The 15445-nt window shown below is 42.1% G+C and overlaps 1 protein-coding gene across 2 annotated transcripts in view; it reads right to left on the reverse strand.

Annotated features, from left to right (window-relative positions):
* Positions 1-1245: 1245 nt before the first annotated feature.
* agrn (agrin) overlaps positions 1246-15445 on the reverse strand; it is a 174209-nt gene continuing 160009 nt past the window's right edge. For both annotated transcript variants that reach the window (XM_085345367.1, XM_085345366.1), the window contains 3 exons: positions 10998-11222; positions 8311-8414; positions 1246-4248 (listed from right to left, as the gene is read on the reverse strand). In XM_085345367.1, the coding sequence (XP_085201493.1) occupies positions 4088-4248; positions 8311-8414; positions 10998-11222 (490 nt within the window). In that variant the 3' untranslated portion in view covers positions 1246-4087. The remainder of the gene's footprint in view (positions 4249-8310; positions 8415-10997; positions 11223-15445) is intronic.

Below are 15445 nucleotides of genomic sequence, written 5' to 3' on the forward strand. Positions count from 1 at the left end.
CAATTCTGTAACTGTAACTTCGGTCGTTGCTGTGCTTTTTTTGGAAGTCGAATTTCCCAGAGGAACCCACCCGAGGGATTAATAAAGTTCTATCTTATCTTATCTTATCTTATCTTACCTAAATGCAGTGGGTTTTGGCCACGTGACTGGATGATTAGATATTTGTGTTAGCATTCAGTTGAATAGCAAAACGCCCATTCCCGTTAGGTAAAACGATAATGAGTTGGTTGTTGCTGAGGGCACTTGTTCATGTAACACCAGTTCTTAGAATACTCAAGTCCCCCTGTATATATATTTAAAAAATCCTAGTTGTTCACATAAATCAGCAGTGCATCATCTCGTCACGTGAAAATATGTGAGCTTTAAAGCAAAGTCTGCAGTGACCAACTTAGCTGCAGGCTACACTAACCTTTGCTAAGGAGCACTGCTTGTTGCACAAATCTCTTTAGTGATGACAACTTTGATTTAGTTTTTTCAGACAGGAAATGGTGTCAGTTGGTTTGAGTTGGGGTGACCTCTTACACAGCTACATGACAAGGTGTTTATTACAAGCTCCTTCATACACGCACTCTTCCTTTTCTGCCATCAGTTTGAAGTAATCCAACAATTTTGTCCACCGCTACCTGGGTGAAACAATTTAACAATTCAAGCTGTTGATGCTGGAATAATGAAATAACTAGCCCAAAGTTCTGATCCGTACTTAATTGGGAATCTCTGGAAGATTAGCAACTCTATTCTGTTGAAAAGAACAAAATCGAACCAGGGAAATGTGAGATGTTGGTAAGGCCCCACGAGCACAGATGTGCTAAAATCATTCCAAGAAAATGACCTGTATACTTCCTAATGGTTGAAAGTTGTAACCATTAATATTTCAGTTTCCAAGCTGCTTTTTTCCTGCTAAAATAGCAAACTATTGTCTAATTTAGATCACTGTACTTTCTGGAATGAATCATTCAAATGTTGCCAAAAGAGTGCTATAGCCACAACTGGGCCTAGTATTCCCCTAATGTTTGAGCTATGAAAGTCACCAATGAGCAAAAAATAAAATAAATCAAGTAAACATGAATAATTCTCTAACTTTGATCTCTACTCTATTATCTCATATTAGAACTGAATTATGCAGGGTGGCAGGAAAACGTAAGTGCTGTAAGTTCTGACCTGTAATCAGTAATCAAAATAAATATTAAGCTTTGATGTGGCACAAATGAGGACAAAATGAAGATGACAGACAAGATGAGACTCCATTTGGTTGACGGTTTATTTCATGGTGGTAGGAACACAAGACAAAGGTCATAAAGTTAGTAATGTTCAGGTCATGCCACTCTTATCGGTGCACTGCCCTTTGACGAGGTTTGCGCAGTCAGACAGTAGTTTACAGAGGCCAGACATGGAGGGTAATCCACATGTAGACATAAATAAGGAACAGAAAATAGATTCAAAAATCAGTAAATAGAAGATTTTTTTTGTAAAAAGCCAGATGGGATATTTGCGTAAGCCCTCTGGGATATTTTTTTCATATGAGTATGAGCATTATTACTAATATAGTCATTATTATTATTATTATTTTGTATTACTCATTTACATTATCAGAATGAGGCTAATACACTGGCTAAAGTAACAAAACAGTTACATGGATAACGTCTTCGTCACCTGCTCGCAGTTCAAGATGACTGGTTTTTAAGGCAATTCATAGTTTCCATCCAAACCATACATGGACTGCAATTGTCTTTTGTGTGTGTGTGTGTGTGTGTGTTCTCGAGTCCAAGTGGTTCCACCTGAAGTGGTCAAACTCCAAGAAGAGTGTAATAAAATAAGACCAGTTTAAGCTTTGAGAGAGTGACTGCTGGAATTTTAAAAGCATCTTGGGACACTAGAAGAGGGATTCCTGCCCTGGTGCGGACGCACACAATCAGCTTCAGTGCTATTCCTCCCCCATTTACAGAAGTATAGAGCATCGTGTGGGTGAACAGACAAAAGTCAGACATGGCTCCAGTGTATAGTACTAAAAACATAAACCTCCACAGATCACACGTTGTTGCTAAATTTACACTTAAAAATTGCAGGGCTGTACAAAAACAGGTTGCTTGATGACTTTTAAGGAGGGAAAGATAATTAGGAACCTAAGAGAAAAGGAAACGAACAAACGAAAAAGTACAAGACCATTTGATACTCAACCACGAACAGGCATGATTTAGTCTCAGAATATTGCCAAGGTTCTCATATCAAAACAAGTTTCTTTCAGTCATTCATCGAAGCTTATTGTGGTTCAGCAAAGACGACTCCACGTTGCAACAGTTCACTGAATTGTACAGGATTCGCACTAGTTAAACAAACCCATGCGTTACTAGGTTAGATCGCAAGTACTGAAGGATTATGTATGTTTTCCCAGTTTTTTGCGGCTGCTATGGCTTCAAAGGGTCACAATAGCGTCAAAGTCTCTCTCTTTTTCTCTCTCTTTCTTTCACTCAACAGCCGAAAGAAGAAAAAAAAAAAGATTCCTCCAGGAATGTTCCTAGGTGAAATACAAAAACATGAATTTAAGTCTCAGGTAGTTTTTTTTTCTCTTTTTTTGTGAAGATTTTTTTCTCTTTGTGTTGACTGACTGCTGTTTGACAGGACATTCCCAAGAGAAGTGGCTCTCGTGATAAGATCTCCCTTTGCCTCCTTTCTGTCTGTCCTTTTCTTCAGTCTTTGCTTTCAGCACCTCCTTAAGGTCAGATATGGTAATAACTCTTCCCTTAGACGCCATTAAAGGCCCTGCAAAAACTAACTGCTCCCGAGAATAATACAGAAATATATATCTATCACAAACAAAACAAAAAACAAAAAAATGAGGAATGACCAGACTTTAAAGATGTCTGTGAAGCCTGTACTTTCTGAAATCACTGAGAAGTGAAAATAAAAGAAGAAAAAGGAACCTCGATTCGTTTAAAACAAGAACAAAAAACGCCCCCCTCCCCCGACTCCCAGTTATTCAAAATAGATTCTTTTTCTTGGACTCAAACAAACAAACAAAAAAAAACCCCAGATTTTTCAAACCAACACTGCAGAAGTGCATGCATTTATAGTGGTCATCATTAGTTCATCTGCTGATTGTAGAACAGAACGCACAATAGTACAGGAGAAGCACAATTTCTCCAACGAGAACCCATCTTACATATTCACAGTCTCAGGTATTATTTATATACTCTATATTTATAACATCTATCCATGTCTGTGATTCATGTCTTGACTTATGACTAATAATATGCAAGTCATTGTTGCACGCAGCGCTCTCTCTCCGTCACATCGGGTTGCGGTGTTAGTGAGTCATATTTCAAAACTAAAGGCTTGGATGGGATTCAGATCGAGTGGAGAGTTTTTTCTTTTCTTTTTTTTCCCTCTTTTCAGGGTGCTGTGAGATGGGGTTGATCGAGTGCTTATGACTGTGTACTTTCTCACTGTAGCAGCTTGACTGATTTCTGAAAAGTCCCATTTGGAAAATACAGTGGACTGAATACCAGGGCTGAATACAGAGTTTCTTGACTGTAGTCGGCAGCTGGCTGCAGCATCGAAGAAACGCACGCACCGGCTACAGCATCCATCTCTCGTGAGGGAATGTGTGTCTATCAAAGATGTATAGGCCATGCTTGGGGAATGTGGAACGGCAGATATGGCACCGAGACAAGGCAGTAACCGGAGATCATCAGCAGGGTCCACCGTGTTCAAGTAAAGGATGAGAATAAAAAATAATAAAAAACAAAAAACTGGTAGGGCTGTTTTTTTTTTAAAGATTCTTTAAAAACATCAAATGTGACATGGATTTAATATCTGTGGTTTTCACCGAGGTGCCTTCTTTTTGGAAAAAAAAAAAGAAGGGCCTTGAAAGAAAAGGAATTTTTTACTGTGAACGGAGGTGCGGATAAGAGCAAAATATATAAAACAAAAATGAAAACAACATATTCATTTTCTTTCCATATAAAAAGCGATGAGAAGTATACAAAAATAGAAAATAATTACAGCAGGAGACATGGGCGCTATAGAGGGTGCGGGTGGGAGGGTTTCTTTTTCTTTTTCATTGCTTGCGATATTTCTGTCTTTGCTGGAGTTATTTGGCGGCGGAACAGTGTAATATTCTGGGGCTGTTTAAGGCGTCCTCCACCAGGTGGAGATCCACCCCGTCCACCACCACGTCCTTGATGCAGCCAACGAAACCCGTGCTGTAGGCCTTAGGCAACCGGCGGGCAACCGGCAGCTCCTCCAGACCACCTGAGGAGGGACAGGAGACGAGGTTACTTTGACTGTGAGTCACTGAAAAGGTTATTTCAGTCAAATCAGCCAGCAGTTCCTTTTTAACTTTAAACTTTTCTTTTTTTCACCTGCAGAAAAATACTTTGCACAACTAGTCAACTAATCTTAAAAGTCAGTGTAGTGCCCCTTTAAAGATCAAACAGCGGGATAAGGGTTCGGCTTTTGCAACGAATTAAACTGGAAATATCCATCAAATAGCCAACCTTTGAAATATTTTGGTACAAACTACAAAAGCAGCTACATGGTTTTGTCAGGTTGTATTACAGCCTTTGATATTTTTCACTATGACACCAGCTGATGGACATGACAGGATGACAGTGTATTTGTCAGACTGCCGTGATCAAAGTGAGATGGAGCCTAGCATGGCAGTCACACAGAACTGAAGTCAGACAGAGAAGAGAGAATGTTCTTTTAATTTGACACGGTGTATAAAGTACTAAAAAAAAAAAACACTACAAAAGAAAGGTGGTGACGGAGTATAAAATGATGAATGCTTAACATCCTCATTATTTTTAATTTGTTTCCATCTTTGGTGCTAAGTGCTCACTGCCGTGCTGTAAACTCCCCGTGTATCACATGTCCATCACTTAGTCTTCTCAGCCCTCTGGCAGCCTTTGTGTATATAGAAGTCTGATTTCTTATACGTGCTGCTCTTTGCTGCTCATAGCTGAGTTGGCCCTGAGGTACAAAACACAACAGCATCCTGAAAGCAAAAGAAAACTAAAAACAAAACATTTCAGAAATGGTCACTTTTTTTTTTTTTTTATGTTGTTGTGTTTTTCGAACTCTGGGCCACCACTTGTATACAGCTGCTAACTACTCACTTCTTCTCGTACTTATTTCAAAGAAACCAAAAGCAGAAAATCATTCTTTTCCTCTGTGGCTCAAAACCCCCCCACAGAAACGGAGCTGATGGTTTGCAGCAAGTTTGCAGATGTTAAAGGTAGAATCTGATCTATTGAACATTGTGGACTATGCTTAAAAGCTGAGTCTGTGCCAGGAAACCAACCAGTTTAAATAAACTCTACTAATTCTGCCAAAAAGAGAATTATGCTGGAAGCCTGTTGATGGCTACAAAAAGTGTCTGATCTATGGGCAACTTCCTAAGCCAATTATTAGTGGGGGTGTATATGTTTAGCCTTTATTTAAATATTTGTGATCCTGTGTGGTTTAAGAAAATACCAAATAATTTCAAACTTGTGCACCAAATTCTTGTTTTCTAAAGTCATTAAAGATGTATGGTGTAGAATTATCTCACCCTGGAAAAAGAACAGTTCTAAGAAATAATGAAAACACCCCAAACTACCATGATATTCATGCCCATGATAAATGCTATATAAACTTATGACCACAACCAGTGTTGGGAAGATTACTTTTAAAATGTATTCCACTACAGATTACAGAATACATCCCCAAAATGTATTTTGTAACGTATTCTGAATACTTTGGATTACTTAATATATCATCATGCTTTTTACAACTACATGAATGTACTATTGCTGTGTGATCTATTACTATTACTGAAGGCAACTCGCCATAACAATACCAAATAGATTTAAAATCTTAATATAAAATGAGTAACAGTAGGGTGGACATTAGGTAAAGCTGCACTTTTTGCCGCGATCTCGTATGGAAAACTATTCCGCGCGTATATAAAACAGGTCCGCGGCTCCGAACCGTAGTAATGGGACCTCTGGCTAATACGTTAGGTTCCGTGTCGGGCTCGTAGCTGAAAACTAGCTTTACTTTGTTGTCTGGGTCAGCTTTGCTAAGGAGAGACGGAGAGAGGCGTTGAAAGGCTGCTTCAACGGAATTTACTGTTTCGAAGGAAAACACGATCACAGTGTACAGTCGAGTCTTAATAGCTTACATGTTAGTGTGCAGTACGCAAGATCGACAGCGCACAATGTGCTTTGAGGTAGCAGCCAAGAAAGGTGAAGTTTGTGTCTGTGAACACCCGTGTGTACACTTGTGTGCACACCTGTGTGGATCGGCACACTTGTATTCAAAAGGTTTCTCCATGTAACGATCTGCTAGGGAGTGTGGGGAGCCATAGCCCCGTCCCCCAGGGCATGAAGCAGGTGGAGGAGATCCAGGCCCCAGAATACGAGGACCCACCCTCCTGGGAAGATCTGAGGAGAGCTCCAAACGAGAGGTCACCCAGCAGCCATGGAGCAGAGGCCAGAGGGGGTTGTAGTGACGTGCCTGCAGGCTCTGCCGGCAGCCAGCTGTGCCAGAAAGGACCGGGCCTCAGGCCCAGAGGCCGGTACATGGGGTGCCCGGTACATACATGAGCGCCCAGCCCCAGACACCAAGAACCACCAACACACCAACATCTGAGGGCATCGGCCACTGGCAGGGAGTGTGGTGAGGGGAGATAGGCCTCCATACCTCGGAGAGCCTGAGATGTTCCCAGAGAGGTGGAGTCTACGACCCAAGATGACATAAAGACACAGACGAACAGGCGCACACAGACACAAACATGCATTCCCACCTCCATATACACAAACAAATACTCGGCACTCACCCGACATGGAGACAGACACAAATAGACACTGTACACACATTCACACTCCCCAAACATACTCTATATGCCAGGTTCAGGTACCCCTGCCCCCAGAGGGGCAAACCGTACCCGGACCCAGGAGAAGCTTCTCGGATGAGAGGTGAAACGTCTTCAAACAACTTAAAGAAGTCCAGACGCTTTTCTTTCCAAGCTCCTTAGACTTCCTTCCTTGGACCACTTTTAATAGACACTGACCACTGCAACGGGGAACACCTCACAAGGGCTGCAGATCTGGAGATGCTCTGAGCCAGTCGTCTAACCACCACAATTTCACCTTTAGCAAACTCTCTCAAATCATTACGGGTGTAATTCTTCCAGCTATCCTAATTTTTGGGTGCCTGCTCAGGTTCCTCTTTTGATGGTGTTTTGAGCAAACATAAAGTAGTCATTAGTGTCTTTCTCACTAAGACAGTGTGAAACATCTTTATTCAGAATTATTTTGAATCTGTTCTTAGGGGGAGAGAGACCATAGCTTCATTTTCCATGCCTTACCTATTTAGCCCTCTTTTCTGTTTCCCTCTTTGGTATCTACAGGGTCAGAACCCTCCTGCATCCCTTTTCCTCTTTACTTGATGCCCGTGCGACTCATTTCACCCCCGCACCTCCATCTCTTCCATGTTTTGTGAGGCCGAGAGTTCACATTCCCGCTGAGCTCTTTACATCCCCTGTCCCTGCCCACATTAATCGGATTGTGTGCCTCAGAATCAGGAGTCGACAGGGCTAATTTCATGCGAGTTACAGATGAATTAATGATGAACAGCGAAAAGGGGATTTAAAAAGGGAGAAGGGCTCTCGATGGGAGGGCTACGTGAGGATTATATATTCTTGCTGCAGGGCTCGCTCAGCACCTGTTCCACTGCGCTGCCTCCCCATGTGTGTTTGTGTACGTGTACCTGAGAGCACGAGCACACCTCTTACATGCGGCGAGGCTCTTTAAATGTCACTCGGGCTGCTTCTCCTCACAGACCTGCGTCTTTTTTTCGCTGCGCACTGTGCATTTTAAAGAACAGTCTGACTTTATTTTGCTGCCCGTCTTCAATGTTATTTCCTCAGAATGTTCAATCCAGCGGTGCTGTGTGTGTTCTTTCAAAAACGATTTCTCTGAGCCAAGTTCAGCTTAAATTGAACTCGAGGTAGATAATGGGCCGACTTTGGTCATTTTCAATTCAGGAGAGCAGACAACTTTGGAGTTAGTCAGATAGCCTTTCATTTCTCAACTCAATACCTGAATAGGCTTGGACTTTTTTTTTTTTGCCTAAACTGCAATCTTTTTTTCACCTGCCAGAAGCATTGACTTCATTGCTCACTTTTTGGCAGCCCAACCAGTGGCTAGGATGAAAAAGCACTATTCTGCACAATTACAAGCATTGCCATGCTTTATGTATGGCATAGCTAGGCACATTTTCAAGTCTGAATTAAGAGTTCAACTTTTTCCTGCATGTGTGGCCACCTACCCAGCCAGAGTGCTCCATCTGTGTCCAGCTGTGTTGATGCCAGAGGTGATGACCCTGTCACCGGTGCCTCGTTGCCAACCTGTAGAGAGCCGTCTCGAAGTGCTCTAAAGAGGAGAAAGACAAAAGGAGAAGGGCACTGGAAGTGAGTACGTGTGTGTCACAGCGAATAGCTTTAAATTGCAGTTTCGTTTCGTTTGAGGCATCAAGACTCTATTGCTCGACTGCCAGTATACTAAGCACTCACATAACTGCCTTTGCCAAGCAGTGTTCTAAACGTGCCTGTCTACCAGCTAACAGATGCCGTTAGAGCACCATTTATTTGAGGTGGCTCCATGTGGCGCATTAGCACACACTTAAGAATTGTGAAGACAGAGCTGATTTGAACCCCGCTAAAGTGGGCTTCCAGCAGAGAGACTGTCATTAGAGGCAAGCCACAAACACAGCTAGCTATGCAGCTTTGTGAGTCGTATGCCACATGCTGCGATTTACACCATCATTACCATCGAAATGATGTCATCTTCTCATGCGGTCTCCCTGTTAGTCTGGGATGAGATTTGGCCTAGTTCCTGTTTGAAATGGATGGAGCAGCTTTTCAGGGATCGATTATTCCCGCCTTACGTGATGAAACCGAACAAATTATCCCCCCACGTGACCAGTCGCCGCTATGCCGAACGTAAAATGCTCACCGACGATAATGCAGGGGTCGCAGGGAAGGTGTTGAGTTTGGGCAATGAATTTATTTTTAATGAAGAAATCCATTAAAGTGACATCACCATGGGACAGAAAAGTTCGGCACACTTCGTGTTTTTTCTCTTCTATCCATTATTCATTTACTAAATGTTATTTTCTCTAATTCAAGTGTTATTTATTGTTCTTGCACATGCACCTACAGTCACTGGCCACTACATTAGGTACACATTTTCAACTACTTGTTAACACAAATATCTGGTCATACATGTCACCTTGGCATTAAGACGTAGCCTAGACGACCTACTGCAGTTCAAGCTGCGCATCAAAATGTGGAAGAAATGTGATTTAAGGGACTTTTAACATGGCGTGGTTCAGAAATCTACTAGGATATACCCACAAAGAAATCTCTTACTGATTCTCTGGCACGAAGAAATTATTTAGTTCTGAAGGCAAAATGGGGTCCAATCCAGTGCCAGCAAGTGCAACTAATAAATTCAATTCAAATTTTATGTATATAGCACCAAATCATAACAACAGTTACCTCAATACACTTTATATTGTAAGGTAAAGACAGTTTAAGAATACAGAGAAAAGCCCAACAATCTGATGACTCCCTCTGAGTAAGTGCTTTGGCGACAGTGGTGAAGAAAAACTCCCTTTTAACATTAAGAAACCTCTGGCAGAACGTGAGAGGAAGACAGGAAAGTGAGTGTCGGTGAGTGTCTATGCACCTGCTACAGGTTTGTATAGACAAGGCTCAACTGTATCAAAAACTGTTTATGATGTGACTGACTAGTTTTGTGGTAAGTACAACGTCATCTGTCCTGACAAACTGATCAAATAAATTCTGTTGTTAAAGCCACCCCCTTCCAGCTGTGGGCCCTTGCGAAAATTGTCACCTGCTGACTTTGAGAAAGTAACTCATGCATTTATTTCATCCAGGCTTGACTACTGGAAAAGCCTGAAGGGCATTTGTTTTTGCACTTTGCACTTTTTGCACTTGAGACCCATGTTTGGTAGTAGTACTAAGCTTATGCATTAAAGTGCATCAGACTCCACCTCCGGGTAGCAACACATATGCAACAGGTTTAGACTTCATAGTTGGCTGCATGGATTAGTGCAAGTTTGCACAATCTAAGGTCTCAAGCATTAAATCTGTTAATGATTGATTTCACACATTTTGTAATCTCTAAGTTACAAAAATGTCCCTGAGGTTCACTAATGTGTGACAAAACATGAAACTCCATGAACGATGAGACTTTTTCAGACTAACATCACATGCATTTTCTGACTGTTATGAAGCTTTTGAGTTTACATAAAACAAGGGGAATACCATAGGTATGCATATATGATATGTCTCGTGAGCCAAGTTTTTGCAGAGGCAAAGTCATTTTCACTTCTCTGGTGAGGCAGAGGTTCTACGGTTTGAAAGTCCCAGTTGTTAAGATTATAGCAATTTAAGCATGTGGTATGTCTACAGCTGTCCTGAGAGGTCAACGACAGTTCAAATGCTCACAGTCTGCTTGGACCTTCGTCTTCACTGCTTGCAGCTATATCAATGTTATTCATACTGTATTTCTATTCTTTTAAATCAAGCATTCTTGCAAGTCATCTACAGAGCAAAATACAGTGATGTGTATGAAAGGGAAATACACATACAAATACGCATTCACTTTTCTTATTTTTTTTACTCATTTATTTCCTGCCTATGTGTGTGTGTGGATATTGCAGGATGTTCTTCCTTTTTGAACATTCATTACCGTGTCAAAGCAATTTGATGCATAATATCATCCTCGTGCATGACCAGGCATGAAAATAACGTTAATCTGGAACTAATCAGAGTCATCTCAGTGTGAGGGATCGCTGTGTAGCCGAGGATTCATGCAGGAGATCACGGTGTGCAGAAACACAAACACAATATGGATTAATTCTAATCCTGGTCTAAATGTAAAAGCTTCCATCACTGATCCCCTGTTACCTATCGTCTCCCGTCTTACCTGCTGGCCTTGATGCGTATCCAGCTGTTGGTGTCAACACGCACAGTAGAGCGCAGCACCACGGGTTTGGAGCCCAGGTCATAGGTCATTTGGACATGTCCATCTACAATTGCTAGGGCAATGTAGTCTGAGCGCTCCACGCCCTTTCCGCTCCACAGCACCAGACCCTGGGTCGTGTCAGTTCGGATGCTTAGTTCAAATTTGTTCACCAGCAGAGCCTTCTCGCTAGAAGGAGAGAAAATACATGTTCATTTATTTGTCTGCTACATCAGAAAGATTTCTAATCTTTAACATACCTATGGATATTGCATATAGGAAGCAAGGGTCCTGTGCTGTCGTCTCAAAGGTGCATTACCTGTGATGACATCTGGTTCTATTTGCTTACATATTTAGAAAGAAAACTTTGTAGCTTTAACTCTGCAATCACATGCTAACAGAGTTACCGGGATTTTGAAGGAGAATCAGGATGCTGGGTGAGTAGCAGGGGGCTGTTTCGCTATTAGCTTTTCTACATCCTACTGAGCCTGAACTGCACTGCTGCCTACTGCTTCCTTTGTTGCTTTGTGCATTGCTCTGTGTGTGTTGTTTAGGCAGCTGTTTGATCTCCCGTCTCTTGACTGCTACAGCTGCCAGGGTGATTTGGATGCAGAGACTAGGAGACTTCCCTTCTATCCTTAAGAGGCACTGTAAGCCACTGTCACCGCTGCGCGAGAAAAGTACACAGAGCAATGTGCCTCTGCTGAATTCGTGCACAGACAGACAACACCGCACATCCATGTCTGCATACAAACACACTAACAAAGGTCCTCCGTGAGTCCACCAGAGATACAGCAGACATCCAGGCAATCATACCTCATCATTCAGTCTCTGCACATTTGTTTGCACATCAGCAAAATGGAACTACTTCCAACGTCTTCAAAGGGTATTTAAACACAAAGACAGAGACAAGGTGAGGGCACGTACGACAAAGAACCAACAACACGTGGATTCAATTAAAACAAAAAACAAACAAAAAAACAACACCACAGACCTGGAGATAGATTTGACAAGACAAGACAAGACAACAAGGCAAGGGAGTCAGCACAGCAAACAGGGAAGCACATGGGAGTACAAACAGGACAGGAAATGGGAGGGAATACAGAGAGAATGAGAATAGCAGCTCTCCTTAACCTCGAGGAGATTTTCTTCATTTTTTTTTCCTGTTTATCTTCCATTAAATGATGTCTAAACAAAGCAGCAAGATGATATTTAACTTTGGAGGAAATAAACTTTGAAAGCTCATGCCAAAAATGATGCCAGTCGCCTCAGCAGAAGCAGAGGGGGAAAAAAGGATTTTCTTTTCCAAAAACATGCTTAGGTTACAAACATCGACCCCCTTGATTAACCAAAACTGCTGAGGTAAACAGGAACACACACACACACCAAAAAAAAAAAAAAATTTCTCCAGAGAGAAAAAAAAAAAACTAACAAAAAATACAGTTTAGTGAACCTTCTCCTGGCAAACCCTCAAAGAGCTTACAGGGCCCAATAAATCTCCACTGGAGCGGATTGTCAGTGATAAGGTCAAGGTTATTAAAAGTGCTGAATATATCATGAATAAAACAACGGCGGCGCACAGCGCTCTAGATCTCATATACACCGCAGACTTCATAGATTTCTGCTGTGATGCTGTTTCTTTTTGGAAATGGAAGAGTTTTATCTTCTCGGATTTTTTTCAAAGCTGAAAAAGGCCTCTCAGGGTGTGGACCTACGTTTCAACTCTAGGTGGCAGTAGTGCTTAGAATAATAAAAAGCCATGTGGGAGGACAGCTATTGCAAAGAGACTGCAGCTCTGGATGGATTTGTGCTGTTATCAGAGCTCTTAACTTTTTCAGAATTTATTGAAGCATATGCAGAGGCTCTTTGCCTTTCGTATTGGTAACTCTATCTCAGTAATGGAAACAGTGTTGTCTCTGCGGAGGAGGATTTAGCCCTGTGAGAGGTCGACGAGGGGTTGTCTGGAGGGAAGGGGAGGAATGAGGAGGTGATACGCAAGCCGACAGCACCACATTTTTGATAGCTTTGAGAGACTCACCTCTGGTCGGATGGGTTCTCCAGAGACTCGGGACTTAAGGGAGCAGGGGGAGAAAGTCAACGGCATGCAGTGTAAGCGCAAGGGGCAACAAGGAGAAAGGGAGGGAGGGAGGAGGTCTAGTTTAGGCCTGGAGCTGCAAAAAGCATAACTTATCTGCTCTACTACAATATCGACCACGTCAAGTCGATAACAACTGTTGTGTGATCATAGGAAGAGTGTAGCTTAGCCTTGATAACACCACAACCATAAAAAGGTTCTTAAGGGAACCGCTGAGATTAAGATGGATGACTAACTCTCCAAAATGCCTTGGGATCAAGCATTTTTTAAACGAGTGAAGCATCAAGATTAAGCACATTCATGGTCAGTGTCCACTGAGGTGCAGAGCCCGCTTTAAGTCAGCGTCCAATTATTGACCAGCTCCTTTATATTTATGGCTCTGCACGCTACAGTGCTGCACCAATTACCTTCTGTCCAGAGATGAAAGCAGCGAATGAGAAAAATTGGGCAATTGTCCAAAAATGGGGTCAAGCGCGTATCAGTTGAGAGTCATGGCCAGATATGATTTGTCTCTGAAATAATGGAGCTTGAGCGTAATCGACCTGAGCTTCCAGATATGGAGGAGGAGGAGTGATCAAAGGGGTGCTGTAAATAGTAACCAAAACATTAACCCAGGGTTAAAGTTTGACATTTTGGCCTTAGCGCCACTTAATGGCCAAGAAATGTATTCATTCCTTTTACCAGATCAAATCCCACCCAATTGATTGTGCTCCTTTAGAGTGCTGCACCAAGAGCCTGGTATGGTTAGATTCACCCTCATTGTGGCTCGTAGTAAATGTGACATCCATTAAACTTTTGACAGTCTGGCTTCAAGGACCGCTGTCCCCTGCTGCTAAGTGAGATTGATGCCCATGGCTACACACTGAGGAGAGAGATCTCAATTGGAGGTCTAATCTACAAAGGGAGACAAATCTGTGATTAACATGTCACAGCCTTTCTGTACAGTCGACTCTGTAATTATTCACAATTACAGTTAGAGATCTGGCAAAAATGAAATGACAGAAGCCCTGGCATGGAGTGGAACTCTGGGCGGAATCCAGTCGGCTTAATTTGAGCCGAATTCTGCTTCAGCGCTTTTTAAAAAAAGAGGTTACTTACCGAGCTAATGAGCAGGAAGAAAAACCTTTAATAACTAAGGCATGACCGAGGGTTTTCCCGCGCACAAACTCCACAGGCACCAGAAACTAGGTTGAGTTGTATTTAGTATAACCTCCTCTTGTAGTTTTCAAGGGGTCTCATTCATTTCTCACATTAGCGCTTAATGCCATTCAGCATAAAGCACGTGGCAATTCATTTTGTTTATGAACGAGCTACAACCATGCATAAAATATTGCACATTCTCAGTACAGCAATTCATTTTCTCGGAGGGCTGTGCACAATGCTTATCATGCAAACATTCATGCTTCCCTTTGCACTGAAAGGAAAAAAAGACAGGAGCTAATGACAATGCATGATGCATTAAAAATAAGGAAACCTGTCAAATGAAATTATGGATATGGGCCTTGGATGTGAAAATCTGGCTTTAACGGTTAAGATGAGTTCTGTGTGGATATTAAGACGGGAAACTGAATGTGCTTTAATCTTTGCATTTGGGTTATCAAACATGGATTTTAAAAAAAATTTTTTTTTACTGCTGTTAGTCGAGCTGGATTTGAAACTTGGGTAAATACCCAGTGTTAAAGTCTACTTACTCTGGGATCTCATTGGTCAGTTGGCTTGAGTGAAAAGGAAAGACAGTGAAGGACATTCACATGAAACAAAGACACATGTGGACAAAGACAAGGGAGGTCAAGGACAGAGGACGAACAACTGGAATGCTAACGCCATCAACAAGCAGCAAAGACACATCAAAAGGCACACACGGATATGTGATTCTCCAGCCAGTTGTTTCTGAGTGAGTGTGAGGTATGAGCGTCCACGGCAGCATGATGATCTGCACACCGTAACCCGGTTTTCACACCTCTGAGTGTTTGTGTGAGGAGCTGCGAGTCGAAGATATAGAGCCGTATGCTTGACGTCGTTTCAGGCTCGTCACATAAACATTTTTGTTTATTCCAACCTGGAGGCGCTCTCTTGCCAACCTTGTAGATGGATGGAAGACTAAAAATGTCTCATCAGTTGCCTGAAGTGAGTGCATTGCTGTTTTTTTTGTGTTTTTTTTATACAACAGCCCCAGAAATCATTTTCCAACTACGTCATCGGCTTTCTTTCCCCATTATGGGGAGTTAAAATTGAAGCCAACACATCTTTGAAAGCTTGATGAAAAACGGTCATCCACACATGATGACCACATCAAAATAGGATGAGAAGTTTAATC

The sequence above is a fragment of the Diplotaxodon limnothrissa genome, linkage group LG20 (assembly GCF_057381915.1).
Source record: "Diplotaxodon limnothrissa isolate DT_005_m linkage group LG20, D_limnothrissa_male_GT1.1, whole genome shotgun sequence".
Lineage (NCBI taxonomy): Eukaryota > Metazoa > Chordata > Actinopteri > Cichliformes > Cichlidae > Diplotaxodon > Diplotaxodon limnothrissa.